At 40.7% G+C, this 23,010-nt stretch overlaps 1 protein-coding gene across 1 annotated transcript; it reads left to right on the forward strand.

The window, feature by feature from the left end:
• The first annotated feature begins 253 nt into the window (after positions 1 to 253).
• On the forward strand, positions 254 to 5,202 carry ptgfr (prostaglandin F receptor (FP)). The gene is made up of 2 exons (XM_021623210.3): positions 254 to 1,072; positions 4,608 to 5,202. Exons 1-2 carry the CDS (start codon positions 266 to 268, stop codon positions 4,935 to 4,937), a joined length of 1,137 nt encoding a protein of 378 aa, XP_021478885.2. The 5' UTR covers positions 254 to 265; the 3' UTR covers positions 4,938 to 5,202.
• The last annotated feature ends 17,808 nt before the right edge of the window (positions 5,203 to 23,010 follow it).

A 23,010-nucleotide genomic window follows, 5' to 3' on the forward strand; every position in this document is an offset into this window, starting at 1 on the left:
AAAGGAAATAATATATATATATATTGTAAGCACTGACTTATAAGTCTGATGCTCTGAAATGTAGACCTACTAGATAAAAGCTCTGTATACGTATTCACTTTGGTCATGACTCAGATGCTCCGTAAAATCGACGTTTTAAATGTAATTTGTGTTGGAGTGTTGTTTATTAACGTGTCGTGAAGATAAATGTTTTGGGGCTCTGTCAAAGCCACTCAACCATCCTTTCTGTCACATGTTGATCCTCAGACTGGACCAGGACTTGATAATGCCAGGCAATGGGAGTTCCGAGGCGGGATGCAGCAGGACAGCAACAGGCAGCTACTCCAACACCACCTGTGGCCAGACGGAGCTGTCCGTCACCGCCTCCGTCATTTCCATGACCGTGGGGATCTTCTCCAACATCCTGGCTCTCTGCATCCTGGTCAACGCCTACCGTCGCTTCCGCCTCAAGACCAAGGCCTCCTTCCTGCTGTTCGCCAGCGGCCTGGTGGGCACCGATCTCCTGGGTCACCTCATTAACGGCTCCCTGGTGCTATATGTCTACGCTTGTAACAAGGAGTGGGAAGCCTTTGACCCACACCACATCCTGTGCAGTCTCTTCGGGGTGTCCATGGTGTTTTTCGGTCTGAGCCCCCTGCTCCTGGGTAGCCTAATGGCGGTGGAACGCTGCATTGGTGTCACCAGGCCCCTGTTCCACTCCACAGCCCTTGCCGCCCACCACATGAAGAGGCTGCTGGGGCTGACCTGGCTGTTAGCTGCCCTGGTGGCTCTGCTACCTGTGCTGCTGTGGAGGCCCTACCAGGTGCAGCGCTCCCAGAGCTGGTGTTTCTTCCGCATGGAGGGGCCCCGCAACTGGCTGGACGTGGTGCTCCCGCTGATCTTCTCTACACTGGGCCTCCTGGCTCTGCTGGTGTCCATTGTGTGCAACACACTGACCAGCTGCACCCTACTGCAGTCCAAGCTGCGCTGCCACCGCCAATGTCGCCGCAAGGACACCTCCCACCACTTTGAGATGATCTGCCAGCTCATGACCATCATGCTTGTGTCCTGTGTGTGCTGGGGCCCTTTATTGGTAAGGCATCTTCTTCCCTCCTTTCCCTGGGTCTTAGAAGCGCTTATCTCTGGTATGTCTGTTGAGCAGTGATGAAGAACTCACTTTCACCTCATCCCTGCCAACAGTCCTCTGCATTGGTGGAGTCTGCCAAGATTCCCACAGCAAGCAATTTGTTCTTCTACTCGGAATGCTCACAAATCCTTTCAAAAGGAAAGGGAGCTATTTCAACCTTTGTAGAGATGCTCAATATGTTTAATAGGGCACAGATTTTTGGCCTGTTTGTTATTTTGTGCTTTTGACCCTTGTGTTCACGTTAAGGCAGTTTGTCATTTCACGCCAAGATTTCTGGCATGTAATGTCCTTCTTTTCTCCCAGTGCTTTGTGTAGTTACTTTACAATGACGCTTCTTTTCTCCCAGTGCTTTGTGTAGTTACTTTACAATGACACTTCTTTTCTCCCAGTGCTTTGTGTAGTTACTTTACAATGACACTTCTTTTCTCCCAGTGCTTTGTGTAGATACTTTACAATGACACTTCTTTTCTCCCAGTGCTTTGTGTAGTTACTTTACAATGACACTTCTTTTCTCCCAGTGCTTTGTGTAGTTACTTTACAATGACACTTCTTTTCTCCCAGTGCTTTGTGTAGTTACTTTACAATGACACTTCTTTTCTCCCAGTGCTTTGTGTATTTACTTTACAATGACACTTCTTTTCTCCCAGTGCTTTGTGTATTTACTTTACAATGACACTTCTTTTCTCCCAGTGCTTTGTGTAGTTACTTTACAATGACACTTCTTTTCTCCCAGTGCTTTGTGTAGTTACTTTACAATGACACTTCTTTTCTCCCAGTGCTTTGTGTAGTTACTTTACAATGACACTTCTTTTCTCCCAGTGCTTTGTGTAGTTACTTTACAATGACACTTCTTTTCTCCCAGTGCTTTGTGTAGTTACTTTACAATGACACTTCTTTTCTCCCAGTGCTTTGTGTAGTTACTTTACAATGACACTTCTTTTCTCCCAGTGCTTTGTGTAGTTACTTTACAATGACACTTCTTTTCTCCCAGTGCTTTGTGTATTTACTTTACAATGACATTTGTTTTTACCAACCCTTTTAAGAGCAAAATATGGTATGTAGCAAAAGTAGAGGGGAAACCTTCTCAAACTCTGACGAGTCTTGTTGAAATAAATGGTCCTCCTTTGACAATGTTTTTATTTCTTTGCCTGCCATTAATCGTAGACCAAGATTCTTAAAATGAAAAGTGACAGTATAATATCTTAGATTTAGCTGGATCATTAACACGTGATGAGAAGGCTTGTAAGGGAAGGTCAAACAATATCGTTTTTTTCTCTGGCAAGACATTTCATTAGACCTACATCAATAAGATGTTTAGGGAGCGTTCAAAATGTACCCAATGTTACCCGGAGGAAAATGTGGGAGGGTTTCATAGTTCCTTTGTCCAGGGAGGGTCATGTATTTTGTAATCAATTAAATGTCAGTTATTTTCAGCATTTTGGAATTTACATGTTGAATTCAACTGTGTGTAACTTTGGTGTACTACCCTGCGCTCTCTCGCTCTCTCATTCTCCTCGCTGAGCCTGGCTGGATGGGCATTCCACATTCAACGTTGAAAACTCTGGCATCTTTTTAGAGCTCAGACTTTCCTAATTGAAAATCAATAACCTTGTGATTTGATCTTGTTTTTTGTTTTTTGAGTTCCAGTTCTCTTGAAAGCACCAATGAACAATAACAAGCATGACATAGCACAATTACACAAGGACCACAGCAAGTGAACAAAGTTACCTTCACAGTAATTGAAGGGTTTCTTTGCCGTCTCTGTCCACTGAAGACAGTCCAGAAAAGTTCAATTGAATTTTGAAGTTGAAAGGAGATGGTTCTTCAATGCTGCTCCTGAATGGGGAGGACAATGTGGATAGTTGGACTATCTGTATGCCTTTATGCCTATGAGTTGTTGTCTTTTTCGAGCGATATGTTTATCCTAGGCTGTCTGTCATTTCATAAACTTTTTATCACTGTGTAAATTCATTGGGTAGGCCTATATGGCATTCATTGCAGTATTATTCCTAATAATTCCTCTTTATCTCTTGGAGTCCTAGGAAACACTAGACTAGACCTACAATAGCCTGTTGTACACTTATTTCAAGCATTTTATTTTCCACGGATCAAGGAGAGATTCCAGCTTGCTCTTGCTTGCTGAATATAAAATACAGAAAGCAAAATAATTGGCTGTGATTTTGAAAGGAGAGAAAGAGAGGTCTTGATGGTGTGATTAAAATTCACCATATGAGTAGCCTGCTAATGTACCTTTCTGAACTTTGTAAACTGCCTAAAAAAGTATCCATAACTGATCTAAATGGTTGCATTATCAGGTTGAGGCTGTATGCAGTATTTTGGCATGAAGCATTCAAAACAGGACGTTTGAGCGGTTATTCAAATTAGCCTACATCACTGCAGTTTTACAGCCCTAGACAATAAATGTGTAGGTCTACACACTTGGTAATAATAATACATACCCAATTGCACTTTGTTGTTGTAGCCTCAGGGTGGAATAATGTTGTCTAAAAACCTAGGCCTAATCAATAGTGGAGCTTTGCATGCACGACTGCCCGGGGACTGCAGAGCACAGCCTGGAGGAACACACAGATCAGTCATTTCCTTATCTGTTAGCCTAACTTTCTTTTCATGCACTTTGACAGGTAAATATTTATAGCCTTAGTATTTACCTAATGAGTGGCCTAATATCTAGCTAATATTTAGCTTCTTTGGCTACACAACTCAAGCTCCTCTCTTCCAGCTGTTCGCGTGCACAATGTGCTATAGGCTACGGATGTTGTACATCAGGATGCTTTGATCAGTTGATTGACAGGTATAGGCTATTGTAGAACGACAAACTTTCCTCTAGTGTGGATGCTCACCAACGTCAATAATGTATTGTTATAGTTATCGTCCTTAGTGTGGAAGGCCCTTAATGCTTAAATTGGTAAATGCCACCCTCTAACGGATGAATGTGGTATGAACTACAGCAGTGGTTCTCAGTGATTTGATAGAAATCACGACTGCAACATTGATAGCCTACTTAAAGGGGAATTTTGTTTTAATGATCATTTTGGAGGGTTACATGTTTTCTTTTTCAAATGCTCGGGGAGGGCCAGGTGAAAATATATTATCCTCAGGGGGACTGCCATCCATTTTCATTTCAGAGAGGTCCGATTACCTCCAGGTATCCCTCAATATAAAAAGCGTTCACTCACTTACTGCCCCTAACACATCACTGTGTACACAAAACACTATTACACATTCTCAAACGCAATTTAATCATATTCTATTCAGCTATTTCTAGGACAATAAAAAAAAGTGGTAGCTTAAATCAAATCCCTTTTTATAAGTTTCCCTTGATTCAAGAGAGCTGGTTATACTGTAATAACGCAATTTGAAGCGTTGAACAAAGCACAGTGTTCAACTAACAACAATTCAAATGGTTCCCTTCAAGTAATTACATTCAGTCTCACATAATGTCCTATGTTTACCCTCCTAGGTTAACGTCATCATACTGAGCACCCAGGTCCAGGGCGAGCGTGCGTTTGCCCGCCTGCTGCTGGCAGTCCGCATGGCCACCTGGAACCAGATCCTGGACCCCTGGGTCTACATCCTCCTGAGGAAGGCCATCCTCAAGAGGCTCTTCCTGCTGGTGCACAGCTGCTGGTGCATCAAGTCCCACTCCCACCCCCTCAACCGGTGGAAGTGCAGCCCAGTGAAAGGCTCTGGGGAGACCAGCGGCAGCTCCATCAGCACTAAACCAGAATTCTTCTGTTTGGATGGAAGTGTTGGAGGCCTACCAGACACAATAATTAAGCCCATCACCTGAACCCCTGGATGGGGCATCTGATCTGAGAGACCCTGGGTCCCAGGTGGAGTGTTTGCAGGCAGCACCTGTAGCACATTGATGTATAGTTGGAGTAGGCGATAAGCTAAGGAACCAGATAAGGTTTGTTTTAGGAAGAGCATATGAAGGATCATTCAAAGTATTATAAACTGGGTAGTTTGAGCCCTGAATGCTGATTGGATGACAGCCGTGGTATATCAGACCGTATACCACGGGTATGACAAAACTTTTATTTTTATTGCTCTAATTACGCTGGTAACTAGTTTATAATAGCAATAAGGCACCTCAGGGGTTTGTGGTATATGGCCAATATACCACGGCTAAGGGCTGTGCCCAGGCACTCCACATTGCATCTTGCCTAAGAAGAGCCCTTAGCCGTGGTATATTGGCCATATACCACACACTCCCTCGGGCCTTAACGCTTAATTGTACACTCATGAGGCGTACAGACACTGGTAATAGGTGTGTTGGTCATAATTGACAGTGACACACAGGACTAAGATGGACCCTGGAGTTAGTTAGCCCCAGTTACTGATATTTCTGTCTAACCTGTAACTGACCTTGAAAGGATGAACTCTGCAATCAGCACTAGATGTCAATGTTGTCTTCTTGAGTCTTCTCTGTGACAGTAGCTATGGCATATAAACCCAGCTGCTCAGAACTAAAGACATCTGTAGCTCTGGAGTTCCTCACAGCGCTCGACAGCGCTCGAAGATTGTGCAGAATGACAAGACCATTTGATTGTTTTCAGCTACCCATCAGTCAGTGAGTGAGTGCCAGACAATCTGAGTTATCACCTCAGCAGCTGATCCTCCGGTAAAATTAATTGTTCTCTTGTTTCACTATCTTCTGGAGTCCCAATATGGCAGTTATGACATCATTTCCCCGTAGAATGATTTGTTTTGGATTCTGAAGAGACTCTTCTGGCTGGCCCGTCTGTTGAAGTTGCTGTTGTGTTTGGCAGATGGTTGGTATATCTCTTTGACCTTCTGCGGTGCTATGGACTGATGAAAAATGAGTTTTTGACACATTTTGTATTTATGTGTCTGTCTGTCCATGTTGAGAGTACTTTTTGTTCACAGGTTTTCTGTATTAAAACATTTTCTGAAGTCATTCTCTCATCATGGGTGTTCACCATTTACAGCACAGTAACTCAGTTAAGCTCATCTGATGAGTTGATCACCTCTATCCTTTCAGTGGTTTTAAAAGGACTCAGCATGATCATTTTAATTTAACAGTGCTTTCTTATATGATATACTGTGTGTTGATGTAACATGACAAATCTATGGAATATGTATACAGGTCCTTATAAACCATTTACTAATCATAAGTTACATATTTTTGCGTGGCCTCATCTAAAATAAAAATGTGAGCTATTTATGCTGTAGAAATACTTTATAAATGTTTTGAGTGACCAGTGTAATTTCTCACAAAAAGATGAACATGCCATTGGTAGACATTCCAGCAGTACCTGATGCTCCTTAAGGTCTCAAAATGGCCCCTAAAACATATCAATGGTTAAAGAATAAGGAAATATATTGGCATTTTATTCACAAAAACTGTTGTGAAACAACTGTTACAAGGGCTTGAGGAAGAGCTGTAATGTGAATGTTCTGCTAATATTGTGAACCTGGAGAATATGAACTTATCATAAAACATGGAGATGTAGACTACACACAACGGCTGGCCGGACCAGACAGTTTTTCCCTAGTGGATTTGTATTACTTAATTATTACTGATATGTGATTGAGGTATACGTGTTACATGTATGATTTGCAGGTAGAAATGGTATATGTATAAACTTTAAATGCTTCCAGTGCTTCAGTCTTTTAACTGCAGACTATTTTCACACATGGCTTTGTTTGGTGTCACCTCTACTGGACCTTTAAATATAGTAACTCTCTAAACATAGGGTAGCGTGGGGTAACTAGCTCTCCGGGGCTAGTACTAGTTATCTAGTTATCAGCTAGCTCTCAGTTATCATATTGAAAACGGCTAACATTTGCAGAACTGGCAAAATTGCAGAACTGCAGGAAATTCACTTTAAAACATAACTTTGAAGGGGGGGGGGGGGGGGGGGGTGGATGTGGGTACCCAGACCAGAGAAACCACTGCTGCCCCTCATGATGAGTTCCGTTTTTTGTGGCCCCCACCCCCATCAAAGTTGCCCATCCCTGATCTACACTGATTGAAGTGGATTTAAAAGGTGACATCAATAAGGGATCATAGCGTTCACCTTGATTCACCTGGTCTGTCTGTGTCATGGAAAGAGCAGGTGTTCCTAATGTTTTGTACACTCAGTGTATACTAGATTACTAGCATTTACAATGTGGGAGGAAAGGTTAGCAAATGAGGATTCAACTATTTATTAAGCCAGAATACATTCTTTATTACGTGGAGTTATTGTAATGTAAAGTGCTACTATTTTATTTTATTGCCGAAACAGAACAAAGATAACTATGTTGTGTCTGTGTCAACCATCATGCCAACAATATGCATGCCAAAGACCTGCAAGAGTGAAAAACGATGATGTATGTAAATTAAAACGCATTGATATTGTATTGTTGTATCGTAAGCACATAATTTTATCCTCCATATCTGCTCTTTTCTACTTGATAAACGATATAGGCTACCACTTCGTTTGTGCAATGATCTCCTTCAGTAAAAACTAAATTATATTTATTTTTCTACACATTGTCATTGCCATTTATGTTCAAACTGTGAAGGCTTTTGGAGCTGGGCCTAGGCTATGCCGACAGACAGGCAATAACATTTATTTGCAGTGATGGATAAGTGATGAGGGATATTGTTTATACAGAGACTTGTTAGAAAATAGCTTTGTTATATTGCATTTCAACACACTAAACTTATCAAAATGTTATGTCTGACGCCCCTTTAAATCACTCCCATAAGGTAGGGGGTTCATGAAGGCTTTATGATACCACGGAAGAAGATATTAGTCATATGATAAGTGATAATTTCTTGCTCATATCCTTCATCTTTTGTTGAGTCATGGCTAAAAGGGTTACAGCTTTTGTCAAATTCTTGAATAGGGTGTAATTGCGGACTGTATTTCGGGGCATTTCTTTATGTGGGTGTTCCCTGATATCAGGAAATGCTCATTGATACCTGCCATTGGTCAGTTCCGGTGTTATGAGACTGATGGTTTCTCGACAAAAATGATTTGTTTACATAGCAGGTTAGGATAACTAACGTGGCATGTTAGGTAAATTAGCGTGGCAGGTCAGAAGACTGAAGTTAAGGTTAGGAAAAGGGTTAGGGTTAGGGTTAGCTTCAATGTTACAGTTGCCAACAACTGCCCGCAGCCATATTTGTTTTGCATGGAATGAGTCACTCAGCCATGGAGCGGGAGGGGACAGAAGAGCCGGCCGGGAGGAAAGGGGACAGTGAGAGTCAAAGGATGTGGAAAGGGAGTAGAGTAGGCTCAAAGAGGCAGAGTCAGGAGGGAGAAGGATTTGACCGAAGGGATCCCACTTTAAATGACGTTCAGCTTATAAAGGCTTCATAAAGCCTTCATAAGGCATTCATAAGCACTACATAAATGTGTTACAAAGCATCTATAACCATTATGTCATACTTTATAAAGGATTCATAAATGTGGCCTAACTGTGTGACATAATCACCATGTCAAATGTGATATAGCCCACTTTGTCGAACATAATATAAACATGTGCTTTATAAAGGGTGACATGTTGTGCTGAAGGACTGCATACACTCTAAAGTGATGCCATGTTAGTCACATTACACCTAATCTCGTTCCCAGACACTTCCTCCCAAATGTGCGGAAGGTCTGGTGGACAAACACATCAAACTTGGCCTTCATTAGTTAGGGTTAAGTTTAAAATACAATTTTAATTAGATACATTGTGGAAATGTGTGCAATAGCCCGGGGGTGACTTTACACAAAGAAACACTGTTTCTCACAGTTCCTAGGCCAACATTGCAAATAAGAATTTGTTCTCAACTGACTTGCCTAGTTAAATAAACATCTTATTAATCATTACCTCTTCTCATATCATCATTCTGACCAGTCATCTCATTAACCTCTTATCATATCATCATTTTGATTTGTCATCGTATTAATCATTACCTCTTATCATATCATCATTCTGATTTGTCATCTTATTAATCATTACCTCTTATCATATCATCATTCTGATTTGTCATCGTATTAATCATTACCTCTTATCATATCATCATTCTGATTTGTCATCTTATTAATCATTACTTCATTTCATATCATCATTCTGAACAGTCGTAACCTCATGCATCTGCTAAATCCCCAGTCTCACTCATGATTCAGTACTACACAAATTGGTATAATTATTTATTTACTAACTAACTAAATAATAACACAGAATGAACATACAGCCTTTACATGAGACAAAGGTCCCTAGTGGACTGACAAAATATGGCGGCTTATACACAACGGATGAAGAGTGGTGGGGAGGAGAGAGAGAGAAAGAGAGAGAGAGACAGAGAGAGAGAGAGAGAGAGAGAGAGAGGAAAAGGGACACTTTTAGTGGATACATTTTAGAACTATTCTCATACTAATCATATACATTGCATACGAACCACTACCCGTTTGGAATACGAAATCATTCATGTATTTACATGTGAGTGCCTTTGTTCGGTCGAATCCAGCCCTCCTTAGGAAGATTGTTGGCCTTTCAGTGGCAAGCTGTATGGCTCTGATTGTCCAAAAGGGGTCTCCCCTTTCCCGTCTTCTACTGTTGTTCACTCTGAAAGATAGCCAGCCGTGTCAACGGTTCCCATTAGTGATGAGCGTAGTAGGATAGTCTCACTTGGACTAGCTTTTCTTGATATCTGACTCAAGACAGCTCATCAGCTGTTTTAGGGATTGTCTGATGGGAGTTTGTTTTCCCCCTCTTGATGGTATTCAGGATTCGGACCACAATGGACATGAGCTGCAGCTCGCCGTCTCTCTGGTCTAAAGGAAGGTGAGTTTATTTCTTCACCTCGAGTTGAGGTTCAAAGTTCCAACCATTTCAAACATGTAGCTCTCGGCTCACGTTTCCTGGTCTCTGAGATTCAGCATTTAAACCACTTCAGAGATGGGCTGCAACTCCCTGTCTTTCCTGGTCTAATGTTAATTTAGTTGGCAATGCTTCTAATGCCCTCTCGTCAAAGGCGCATTGTTCCTTCTGTCTGACATGCTCTCCGACCTCACTCAGGGCGTGGCTACTTACTTATGCATAGTTTATAGGAGATAGATTCTCTCATACCTCCTAAAATCACATTCATATCTTAACAAAAATACTTTCATAATTGTTTATATTATGTGCACAACGTTAAGGATGGAGACTTCATAGTGTTACTTTTCGAGTTACATTATTTATTTTTCACCAGTTTTAATGACATCACAAAATGAAAACCCATATGACATTTGTTTTCTATAGCTCCCCACTGACCATTCCCCACATTGTTATGTTAGAAATATTGATCCAGTATCCACTTTTGACCGTGTTAGAGTTTAAGAGTGAAAACTGTCTGTGAAACAAAGACATTCCTTTGGTTGATACTAAAAGGGGAGAAAGAGCCTCCCCCTTCTCCTGTAATTTACAACAACAACTGTCAAACCGGCCCTGTTCCTCCCCTTTTCTGTGGGGGAAAGAAGGGGTCTGGTTATTGTCAATCATCGCTGAGCTGATCTGACCCATTGTGATACTCACAGGACAGTCATGACAACATGGTTAAACATTTCCTTTTATTTGTTCATTTTTTTTGCATATTTGATTTTTTGCATTTTCCAATTAAGAACATTCAAAACAATATTAGACAACAATATGACAAAGTGACAGTGACAGACGAGCATTTAAAAAAATAATAATAATAATAATTATACATACAAACATACAATAAATAAGTCATAATATAAAATAATAATAATGAGACATTGGATCATATGGTCGGTCACCTGTCGTAGGCTACTGTACATATTATACATTACGTGTGAAACATTATGTGAGGATTATACAGAGATTCAATCAATGTGATGTGAGGGGAGAATCTGCATATAGTCAATAAAAGGTTGCCAAATTCTGTAAAATGTCTTTAACTTATTCCTCAAGCAGTAAGTGATTTTCTCCAAAGGGATACAACTATTAACTTCTGATAGCCACATTGCAACTGGCAGGGGGGAATCGGATTACCATTTCAAGGCAAAACATTTCTTGGCAATCGCTAGCAATATTTCTGTTAGCTTTATAGTATGGCTTTGCCTAAGATTGGAATTAGTAAAGCTACCCAGTAGACAGACCTCCGGGTCTAAAGGGAATGCAACCCCGTGAATTGAGGATATGGCCAGAAACCGTGTAGTTTTGAACACTGCCAAGTGGAATGGAGGAATGTTCCTTCATCTGAGCCACATCTAAAACATAGGGAGGAGAAATCTGGGTTGAACTTGTGTAGTCTAGATAGGCTGATATAGAGTTGATGGAGGAAATTAAACTGGATCAGTCTGTATCTGGAGTTCAATGTGGATGTAACACCATCCCTGCATAGGTCACTCCATAGACCCTCATGAAGATTAATACCCAGATCTTTTTCCCATCTAAGCCGATGTTTATCTAGCCCAGGCAGTGTTAGTCCTGACATAAGAGCATCGTAAACATGGGAAATGGTCTTGAACAGTGGTTGGTCTGTGTGGCAGAGTTTTTCAATAGGTGACATCGTTGTAGGTAGCTAAAGAAGTCCTTGTTAGGCAGGTGGTATTTCTGTTTCAGCTGATCAAAAGACATAAGAACTCCCTCCTCGTAACAATGTTCCAGAAGAGTGATCCCCTTATCAGACCATGGTCTAAAGTTACTATTCTGGAAAAACATAGGGATCAATCTATTGTTCCATAAAGGGGTTTTAGGGGAAAGGAATCCCCCTCGTCTGAACAGCTCATACAGTTTGCGCCATGACAGGACAGAATGTATGATTAAAGGGTTGTCTGTGATGGTTTTTATAGATTTTCTGTCCCATTTGTAAAACAATTCTGCCCCAGTGTCATCATTTACCTCAAACTTTTCAATGTTCAATAATGAGGGAGAGGGACAATTGTCAAACTGAGAAACCTAGACTGTGCAGCCCAGTAGTATATGCTAAAATTGGGTAGGTTAAGCCCCCTTGACCATAATCAAGGGGCTGTGTCACACCCTGACCATAGTTTGCTTTGTATGTTTCTATGTTTTGTTTGGTCAGTGTGTGATCTGAGTGGGCATTCTATGTTACATGTCTAGTTTGTCTATTTCTATGTTTGGCCTGATATGGTCCTCAATCAGAGGCAGGTGTTAGTCATTGTCTCTGATTGGGAACCATATTTAGGTAGCCTGTTTGGTTTTGTGGGTGATTGTTCCTGTCTCTGTGTTTGCACCAGATAGGGCTGTTTTGGTTTTTCACATTTCTTGTTTTGTTAGTCTATTCATGTATAGTTTCTTTATTAAAGAACCATGAATAATAACCACGCTGCGTTTTGGTCCGCCTCTCCTTCGACTCAAGAAAACCGTTACAGGGCTGTTTATCCAGGCTACCCTAGGGGTTTTGCCGTGCTAGATAAACCGTCTGGTCAGCTTGTCGAGAGAGGAAAATAATGCTGCGGGCACAGGGATAGGGAGAGATTGAAACAAATATAGAAATCTGGGCAGAACTTTCATTTTAATTACAGTGATTCTACCCAGTAGAGTGAGAGGCAAGTCCATCCATTTACACAGGTCACCCTCCACCTTTTGCAACAAGCTGGCCAGATTGAGTTTATAGAGGTTCTTCAGGTTACCATCCACCATTATGCCCAAATATGTGAAGCCCATAGGAGACCATCTAAAAGGAAACTTGTGCTTGATGGTATGGTGGTCAAAGACAGACAATGGTCAGATTTGTCTTTTATCAAAATTGACCTTCTATCCAGAGAAAGAACTATAACACTGTAGTAGGATCTGCAAGTGAGAGAGGGAATGTTCTGGGTTAGTTAGAAATAAGATAAAGTTGTCCGCAAAGAGTTAATTTATGGGTATGGGGGCCCACCTCAAAGCCATGTATGTCAGGGCACGATCTAATACCCTCAGCCAGCGGTTCGATGGCGAGGGCAAAGAGGTGGGGGCTAATTGGGCAACCTTGTCTGTTCGCCCTATAGAGAGGGAAAGAGGAGAAAGTAATCCCATTGGTAGCAATCCTAGCTTTAGGAGATTTGTAGAGTGATTTTATCAAATTTGCAAACATGGTACCTAAACCAAACTTTTCCAAGACGCGAAAGAGGTGTGGCCATTCAACCCTATCAAAGGCCTTTTCAGCGTCAAGGGAGACTGCTACACCAGGTATTTTGTTTTTGTTAGCGAGATGAATTATATCAAAGAACTTTCTGAGATTATTGGAAGACAATCTATTAATTATGAAGCCAGTTGGTTGACCAAAAGGGGAAGACATGACTCCAGTCTCTTAGATAGCATTTATTTGTTCATTTTTAAAACAATAAAAATACATGAAGTTTCAAAAAGTCCAGCAATGCAATTACATTGAACATTACACAGGGCTTGTTCTTGCCTCTTTTTCTGCTGGAGGTATTGCATGTTGGTTCCAACCTTAAAGGTAACAACCACAAAAAGTTAGCAGGTCTGTTAGGAGTTGCTTTTGCACACCATCTGGATAAGGGCATTTCTGTGCTGTGTCAGAAACTCTAAATGGGAAGCTCTATTAAATGTATATTATTATATTCCTCTTTCATTTACAAATCTCATTACGTGACTATGAGACATGGCTGCATCCAGGGGGATTTGTATTTAGCTGAGCCTGCTAGCTAGCTAAATTTAGGCTAGCTAGCAATTGCTGTGAAGTCACAAATTATTTGAAATAATAATTGAGGTAGCTATTGTCATCTAAATCAACACTAAACTAATACAAACTAATTTAAATTACAATAAACTAAGGTTCACTTACTAGCTTTTTGCTGTCCAGTGGCAGCACAAGCGGGGCATTTGATTAGCGAAGTGATCACATGATTAGCGTCTTGAAGGCAACACTAAAAAAGTCCTTCCGTGTCACAGAATTTCTGAAATATTCAAAATAAAAGTCCCCCACGTAATAGAAGAAAATTGTCAATAACAATTCATGATATATGAAAAACAATTGTCTAAACATTAACAATGAATCATATTTGTTCATATTTAGGTGACATTTGAATAAAATGTGAGTTTTAAAACATGTTCCAAGATCAAATAAATGCCCCCAATGCCCCCCATTTGAATCACGTATGTGGAATACAGATTGGCATAATGCAAGAACTATTCTGGGTGTCGCTGTAGAACTATTGTAGGGAATACTCAGTAGAGTGTAGAATGTATATATGGTGTCATTTCATAGGGTTCTGAAGAATATGGAGTGTTGCTGGCCTTATACTCCACCCATTTAATTGGAGGACGGATCACATCACATGTACACTTACTGCACAACCGAAAACCCACTAACTAAACACAATTCACAATTCCTGACATTTAAATCTTCGTAAAGATTCCCTGTCTTAGGTCAGATAGGATCACCACTTTATTTTAAGAACATGAAATGTCAGAATAATAGTAGAGATAATTATTTATTTCAGCTTTTATTTCTTTCACCACATTCCCAGTGGGTCAGAAGTTTATATACACTCATTTAGTATTTGGTAGCATTGGCTTTAAGTTGTTTAACTTGGGTCAAACAATTTAGGTAGGCTTCCACAAGCTTCCCACAATAGGTTGGGTGAATGTTGGCCCATTCCTCCTAACAGAGCTGGTGTAACTGAGGCAGGTTTGTAGGCCTCCTTGCTCGCACACACATTTTCAGTTCTGCCCACAAATGTTCTATAGGATTGAGGTCAGGGCTTTGTGATTGCCACTCCAATACCTTGACTGTGTTGTCCTTAAGCCATTTTGCCACAACTTTGGAAGTATGCTTGGGGTCATTGTCCATTTGGAAGACCCATTTGCAACCAAGCTTTAACTTTCTGACTGAAGTTGCTTCAATATATCCACATAATTTTCTACCCTCATGATGCCATCTATTTTGAGTTGTGCACCAGTCCCTCCTGCAGCAAAGCACCCCACAACATGATGCTGCCACCACCGTGCTTCACGGTTGGGATGGTGTTCTCCCCCTTTTTCCTCCAAACATAAGGATTGTCATCATGGCCAAACAGTTCTATTTTTGTTTCATCAGACCAGAGGACATTTCTCCAAAAAGTAGGATCTTTGTCCCCATGTGCAGTTGCAAACCGTAGTCTGTTTTTTTATGGCGGTTTTGGAGCAGTGGCTTCTTCCTTGCTGAGCGACCTTTCAGGTTATGTCAATATAGTACTCGTTTTACTGTGGATATAGATACTTTTGTACCTGTTTCCTCAAGCATCTTCACAAGGTCCTTTGCTGTTGTTCTGGGATTGATCTGCACTTTTCACACCAAAGTACGTTCATCTCTAGGAGAGACAGAACGTCTCCTTGCTGAGCGGTATGACGGCTGGGTGTTTATACTTGCGTACTATTGTTTGTACAGATGAACGTGGTACCTTCTGGTGTTTGGAAATTGCTCCCAAGGATGAACCAGACTTGTGGACGTTTACAATTATTTTTCTGAGGTCTTGGCTGATTTGTTTTGGTTTTCCCACGGTGTCAAGCAAAGGTAGGCCTTGAAATACATCCACCGGTACACCTCCAATTGACTCAAATGATGTCAATTAGCCTATCAGGAGCTTCTAAATCCATGACATCATTTTCTGGAATTTTTCAAGCTGTTTGAAGGCACAGTCAACTTAGTGTATGTTAACTTATGACCCACTGGAATTGTGATACAGTGAATTATAAGTGAAATAATCTGTCTGTAAACAATTGCTGGGAAATGATTTGTGTCATCCACAAAGGTAGATGTCCTAACCGACTTGCCAAAACTATAGTTTGTTAACAAGAAATTTGTGGGGTGGTTGAAAAACAAGTTTTAATGACTAAACCTAAGTGTATGTAAACTTCCGACTTCAACCATAGGTCCTGGATGGCAGGAAGCTTGGCCCGAGTGATATACTGGGCCGTACGCACTACCCTCTTTAGCGCCTTACGGTCAGATGCCGAGCAGTTGCCATAACAGGCAGTGATGCAACCTGTCAGGATTTTCTCGATGGTGCAGCTGTAGAACTTTTTGAGGATCTGTGGACCCATGCCAAATCTTTTCAGTCTCCTGAGGAGTAAAAGGTAGAAAAAAAGGTAGAAATGGTATATGTATAAACTTTAAATGCTTCCAGTGCTTCAGTCTTTTAACTGCAGACTATTTTCACACATGGCTTTGTTTGGTGTCACCTCTACTGGACCTTTAAATATAGTAACTCTCTAAACATAGGGTAGCGTGGGGTAACTAGCTCTCCGGGGCTAGTACTAGTTATCTAGTTATCAGCTAGCTCTCAGTTATCATATTGAAAACGGCTAACATTTGCAGAACTGGCAAAATTGCAGAACTGCAGGAAATTCACTTTAAAACATAACTTTGAAGGGGGGGGGGGGGGGGGGGTGGATGTGGGTACCCAGACCAGAGAAACCACTGCTGCCCCTCATGATGAGTTCCGTTTTTTTGTGGCCCCCACCCCCATCAAAGTTGCCCATCCCTGATCTACACTGATTGAAGTGGATTTAAAAGGTGACATCAATAAGGGATCATAGCGTTCACCTTGATTCACCTGGTCTGTCTGTGTCATGGAAAGAGCAGGTGTTCCTAATGTTTTGTACACTCAGTGTATACTAGATTACTAGCATTTACAATGTGGGAGGAAAGGTTAGCAAATGAGGATTCAACTATTTATTAAGCCAGAATACATTCTTTATTACGTGGAGTTATTGTAATGTAAAGTGCTACTATTTTATTTTATTGCCGAAACAGAACAAAGATAACTATGTTGTGTCTGTGTCAACCATCATGCCAACAATATGCATGCCAAAGACCTGCAAGAGTGAAAAACGATGATGTATGTAAATTAAAACGCATTGATATTGTATTGTTGTATCGTAAGCACATAATTTTATCCTCCATATCTGCTCTTTTCTACTTGATAAACGATATAGGCTACCACTTCGTTTGTGCAATGATCTCCTTCAGTAAAAACTAAATTATATTTATTTTTCTACACATTGTCATTGCCATTTATGTTCAAACTGTGAAGGCTTTTGGAGCTGGGCCTAGGCTATGCCGACAGACAGGCAATAACATTTATTTGCAGTGATGGATAAGTGATGAGGGATATTGTTTATACAGAGACTTGTTAGAAAATAGCTTTGTTATATTGCATTTCAACACACTAAACTTATCAAAATGTTATGTCTGACGCCCCTTTAAATCACTCCCATAAGGTAGGGGGTTCATGAAGGCTTTATGATACCACGGAAGAAGATATTAGTCATATGATAAGTGATAATTTCTTGCTCATATCCTTCATCTTTTGTTGAGTCATGGCTAAAAGGGTTACAGCTTTTGTCAAATTCTTGAATAGGGTGTAATTGCGGACTGTATTTCGGGGCATTTCTTTATGTGGGTGTTCCCTGATATCAGGAAATGCTCATTGATACCTGCCATTGGTCAGTTCCGGTGTTATGAGACTGATGGTTTCTCGACAAAAATGATTTGTTTACATAGCAGGTTAGGATAACTAACGTGGCATGTTAGGTAAATTAGCGTGGCAGGTCAGAAGACTGAAGTTAAGGTTAGGAAAAGGGTTAGGGTTAGGGTTAGCTTCAATGTTACAGTTGCCAACAACTGCCCGCAGCCATATTTGTTTTGCATGGAATGAGTCACTCAGCCATGGAGCGGGAGGGGACAGAAGAGCCGGCCGGGAGGAAAGGGGACAGTGAGAGTCAAAGGATGTGGAAAGGGAGTAGAGTAGGCTCAAAGAGGCAGAGTCAGGAGGGAGAAGGATTTGACCGAAGGGATCCCACTTTAAATGACGTTCAGCTTATAAAGGCTTCATAAAGCCTTCATAAGGCATTCATAAGCACTACATAAATGTGTTACAAAGCATCTATAACCATTATGTCATACTTTATAAAGGATTCATAAATGTGGCCTAACTGTGTGACATAATCACCATGTCAAATGTGATATAGCCCACTTTGTCGAACATAATATAAACATGTGCTTTATAAAGGGTGACATGTTGTGCTGAAGGACTGCATACACTCTAAAGTGATGCCATGTTAGTCACATTACACCTAATCTCGTTCCCAGACACTTCCTCCCAAATGTGCGGAAGGTCTGGTGGACAAACACATCAAACTTGGCCTTCATTAGTTAGGGTTAAGTTTAAAATACAATTTTAATTAGATACATTGTGGAAATGTGTGCAATAGCCCGGGGGTGACTTTACACAAAGAAACACTGTTTCTCACAGTTCCTAGGCCAACATTGCAAATAAGAATTTGTTCTCAACTGACTTGCCTAGTTAAATAAACATCTTATTAATCATTACCTCTTCTCATATCATCATTCTGACCAGTCATCTCATTAACCTCTTATCATATCATCATTTTGATTTGTCATCGTATTAATCATTACCTCTTATCATATCATCATTCTGATTTGTCATCTTATTAATCATTACCTCTTATCATATCATCATTCTGATTTGTCATCGTATTAATCATTACCTCTTATCATATCATCATTCTGATTTGTCATCTTATTAATCATTACTTCATTTCATATCATCATTCTGAACAGTCGTAACCTCATGCATCTGCTAAATCCCCAGTCTCACTCATGATTCAGTACTACACAAATTGGTATAATTATTTATTTACTAACTAACTAAATAATAACACAGAATGAACATACAGCCTTTACATGAGACAAAGGTCCCTAGTGGACTGACAAAATATGGCGGCTTATACACAACGGATGAAGAGTGGTGGGGAGGAGAGAGAGAGAAAGAGAGAGAGAGACAGAGAGAGAGAGAGAGAGAGAGAGAGAGGAAAAGGGACACTTTTAGTGGATACATTTTAGAACTATTCTCATACTAATCATATACATTGCATACGAACCACTGCCCGTTTGGAATACGAAATCATTCATGTATTTACATGTGAGTGCCTTTGTTCGGTCGAATCCAGCCCTCCTTAGGAAGATTGTTGGCCTTTCAGTGGCAAGCTGTATGGCTCTGATTGTCCAAAAGGGGTCTCCCCTTTCCCGTCTTCTACTGTTGTTCACTCTGAAAGATAGCCAGCCGTGTCAACGGTTCCCATTAGTGATGAGCGTAGTAGGATAGTCTCACTTGGACTAGCTTTTCTTGATATCTGACTCAAGACAGCTCATCAGCTGTTTTAGGGATTGTCTGATGGGAGTTTGTTTTCCCCCTCTTGATGGTATTCAGGATTCGGACCACAATGGACATGAGCTGCAGCTCGCCGTCTCTCTGGTCTAAAGGAAGGTGAGTTTATTTCTTCACCTCGAGTTGAGGTTCAAAGTTCCAACCATTTCAAACATGTAGCTCTCGGCTCACGTTTCCTGGTCTCTGAGATTCAGCATTTAAACCACTTCAGAGATGGGCTGCAACTCCCTGTCTTTCCTGGTCTAATGTTAATTTAGTTGGCAATGCTTCTAATGCCCTCTCGTCAAAGGCGCATTGTTCCTTCTGTCTGACATGCTCTCCGACCTCACTCAGGGCGTGGCTACTTACTTATGCATAGTTTATAGGAGATAGATTCTCTCATACCTCCTAAAATCACATTCATATCTTAACAAAAATACTTTCATAATTGTTTATATTATGTGCACAACGTTAAGGATGGAGACTTCATAGTGTTACTTTTCGAGTTACATTATTTATTTTTCACCAGTTTTAATGACATCACAAAATGAAAACCCATATGACATTTGTTTTCTATAGCTCCCCACTGACCATTCCCCACATTGTTATGTTAGAAATATTGATCCAGTATCCACTTTTGACCGTGTTAGAGTTTAAGAGTGAAAACTGTCTGTGAAACAAAGACATTCCTTTGGTTGATACTAAAAGGGGAGAAAGAGCCTCCCCCTTCTCCTGTAATTTACAACAACAACTGTCAAACCGGCCCTGTTCCTCCCCTTTTCTGTGGGGGAAAGAAGGGGTCTGGTTATTGTCAATCATCGCTGAGCTGATCTGACCCATTGTGATACTCACAGGACAGTCATGACAACATGGTTAAACATTTCCTTTTATTTGTTCATTTTTTTTGCATATTTGATTTTTTGCATTTTCCAATTAAGAACATTCAAAACAATATTAGACAACAATATGACAAAGTGACAGTGACAGACGAGCATTTAAAAAAATAATAATAATAATAATTATACATACAAACATACAATAAATAAGTCATAATATAAAATAATAATAATGAGACATTGGATCATATGGTCGGTCACCTGTCGTAGGCTACTGTACATATTATACATTACGTGTGAAACATTATGTGAGGATTATACAGAGATTCAATCAATGTGATGTGAGGGGAGAATCTGCATATAGTCAATAAAAGGTTGCCAAATTCTGTAAAATGTCTTTAACTTATTCCTCAAGCAGTAAGTGATTTTCTCCAAAGGGATACAACTATTAACTTCTGATAGCCACATTGCAACTGGCAGGGGGGAATCGGATTACCATTTCAAGGCAAAACATTTCTTGGCAATCGCTAGCAATATTTCTGTTAGCTTTATAGTATGGCTTTGCCTAAGATTGGAATTAGTAAAGCTACCCAGTAGACAGACCTCCGGGTCTAAAGGGAATGCAACCCCGTGAATTGAGGATATGGCCAGAAACCGTGTAGTTTTGAACACTGCCAAGTGGAATGGAGGAATGTTCCTTCATCTGAGCCACATCTAAAACATAGGGAGGAGAAATCTGGGTTGAACTTGTGTAGTCTAGATAGGCTGATATAGAGTTGATGGAGGAAATTAAACTGGATCAGTCTGTATCTGGAGTTCAATGTGGATGTAACACCATCCCTGCATAGGTCACTCCATAGACCCTCATGAAGATTAATACCCAGATCTTTTTCCCATCTAAGCCGATGTTTATCTAGCCCAGGCAGTGTTAGTCCTGACATAAGAGCATCGTAAACATGGGAAATGGTCTTGAACAGTGGTTGGTCTGTGTGGCAGAGTTTTTCAATAGGTGACATCGTTGTAGGTAGCTAAAGAAGTCCTTGTTAGGCAGGTGGTATTTCTGTTTCAGCTGATCAAAAGACATAAGAACTCCCTCCTCGTAACAATGTTCCAGAAGAGTGATCCCCTTATCAGACCATGGTCTAAAGTTACTATTCTGGAAAAACATAGGGATCAATCTATTGTTCCATAAAGGGGTTTTAGGGGAAAGGAATCCCCCTCGTCTGAACAGCTCATACAGTTTGCGCCATGACAGGACAGAATGTATGATTAAAGGGTTGTCTGTGATGGTTTTTATAGATTTTCTGTCCCATTTGTAAAACAATTCTGCCCCAGTGTCATCATTTACCTCAAACTTTTCAATGTTCAATAATGAGGGAGAGGGACAATTGTCAAACTGAGAAACCTAGACTGTGCAGCCCAGTAGTATATGCTAAAATTGGGTAGGTTAAGCCCCCTTGACCATAATCAAGGGGCTGTGTCACACCCTGACCATAGTTTGCTTTGTATGTTTCTATGTTTTGTTTGGTCAGTGTGTGATCTGAGTGGGCATTCTATGTTACATGTCTAGTTTGTCTATTTCTATGTTTGGCCTGATATGGTCCTCAATCAGAGGCAGGTGTTAGTCATTGTCTCTGATTGGGAACCATATTTAGGTAGCCTGTTTGGTTTTGTGGGTGATTGTTCCTGTCTCTGTGTTTGCACCAGATAGGGCTGTTTTGGTTTTTCACATTTCTTGTTTTGTTAGTCTATTCATGTATAGTTTCTTTATTAAAGAACCATGAATAATAACCACGCTGCGTTTTGGTCCGCCTCTCCTTCGACTCAAGAAAACCGTTACAGGGCTGTTTATCCAGGCTACCCTAGGGGTTTTGCCGTGCTAGATAAACCGTCTGGTCAGCTTGTCGAGAGAGGAAAATAATGCTGCGGGCACAGGGATAGGGAGAGATTGAAACAAATATAGAAATCTGGGCAGAACTTTCATTTTAATTACAGTGATTCTACCCAGTAGAGTGAGAGGCAAGTCCATCCATTTACACAGGTCACCCTCCACCTTTTGCAACAAGCTGGCCAGATTGAGTTTATAGAGGTTCTTCAGGTTACCATCCACCATTATGCCCAAATATGTGAAGCCCATAGGAGACCATCTAAAAGGAAACTTGTGCTTGATGGTATGGTGGTCAAAGACAGACAATGGTCAGATTTGTCTTTTATCAAAATTGACCTTCTATCCAGAGAAAGAACTATAACACTGTAGTAGGATCTGCAAGTGAGAGAGGGAATGTTCTGGGTTAGTTAGAAATAAGATAAAGTTGTCCGCAAAGAGTTAATTTATGGGTATGGGGGCCCACCTCAAAGCCATGTATGTCAGGGCACGATCTAATACCCTCAGCCAGCGGTTCGATGGCGAGGGCAAAGAGGTGGGGGCTAATTGGGCAACCTTGTCTGTTCGCCCTATAGAGAGGGAAAGAGGAGAAAGTAATCCCATTGGTAGCAATCCTAGCTTTAGGAGATTTGTAGAGTGATTTTATCAAATTTGCAAACATGGTACCTAAACCAAACTTTTCCAAGACGCGAAAGAGGTGTGGCCATTCAACCCTATCAAAGGCCTTTTCAGCGTCAAGGGAGACTGCTACACCAGGTATTTTGTTTTTGTTAGCGAGATGAATTATATCAAAGAACTTTCTGAGATTATTGGAAGACAATCTATTAATTATGAAGCCAGTTGGTTGACCAAAAGGGGAAGACATGACTCCAGTCTCTTAGATAGCATTTATTTGTTCATTTTTAAAACAATAAAAATACATGAAGTTTCAAAAAGTCCAGCAATGCAATTACATTGAACATTACACAGGGCTTGTTCTTGCCTCTTTTTCTGCTGGAGGTATTGCAT

Source organism: Oncorhynchus mykiss, chromosome 1 (genome assembly GCF_057628025.1).
Source record: "Oncorhynchus mykiss isolate SJ-2025 chromosome 1, ASM5762802v1, whole genome shotgun sequence".
NCBI lineage: Eukaryota > Metazoa > Chordata > Actinopteri > Salmoniformes > Salmonidae > Oncorhynchus > Oncorhynchus mykiss.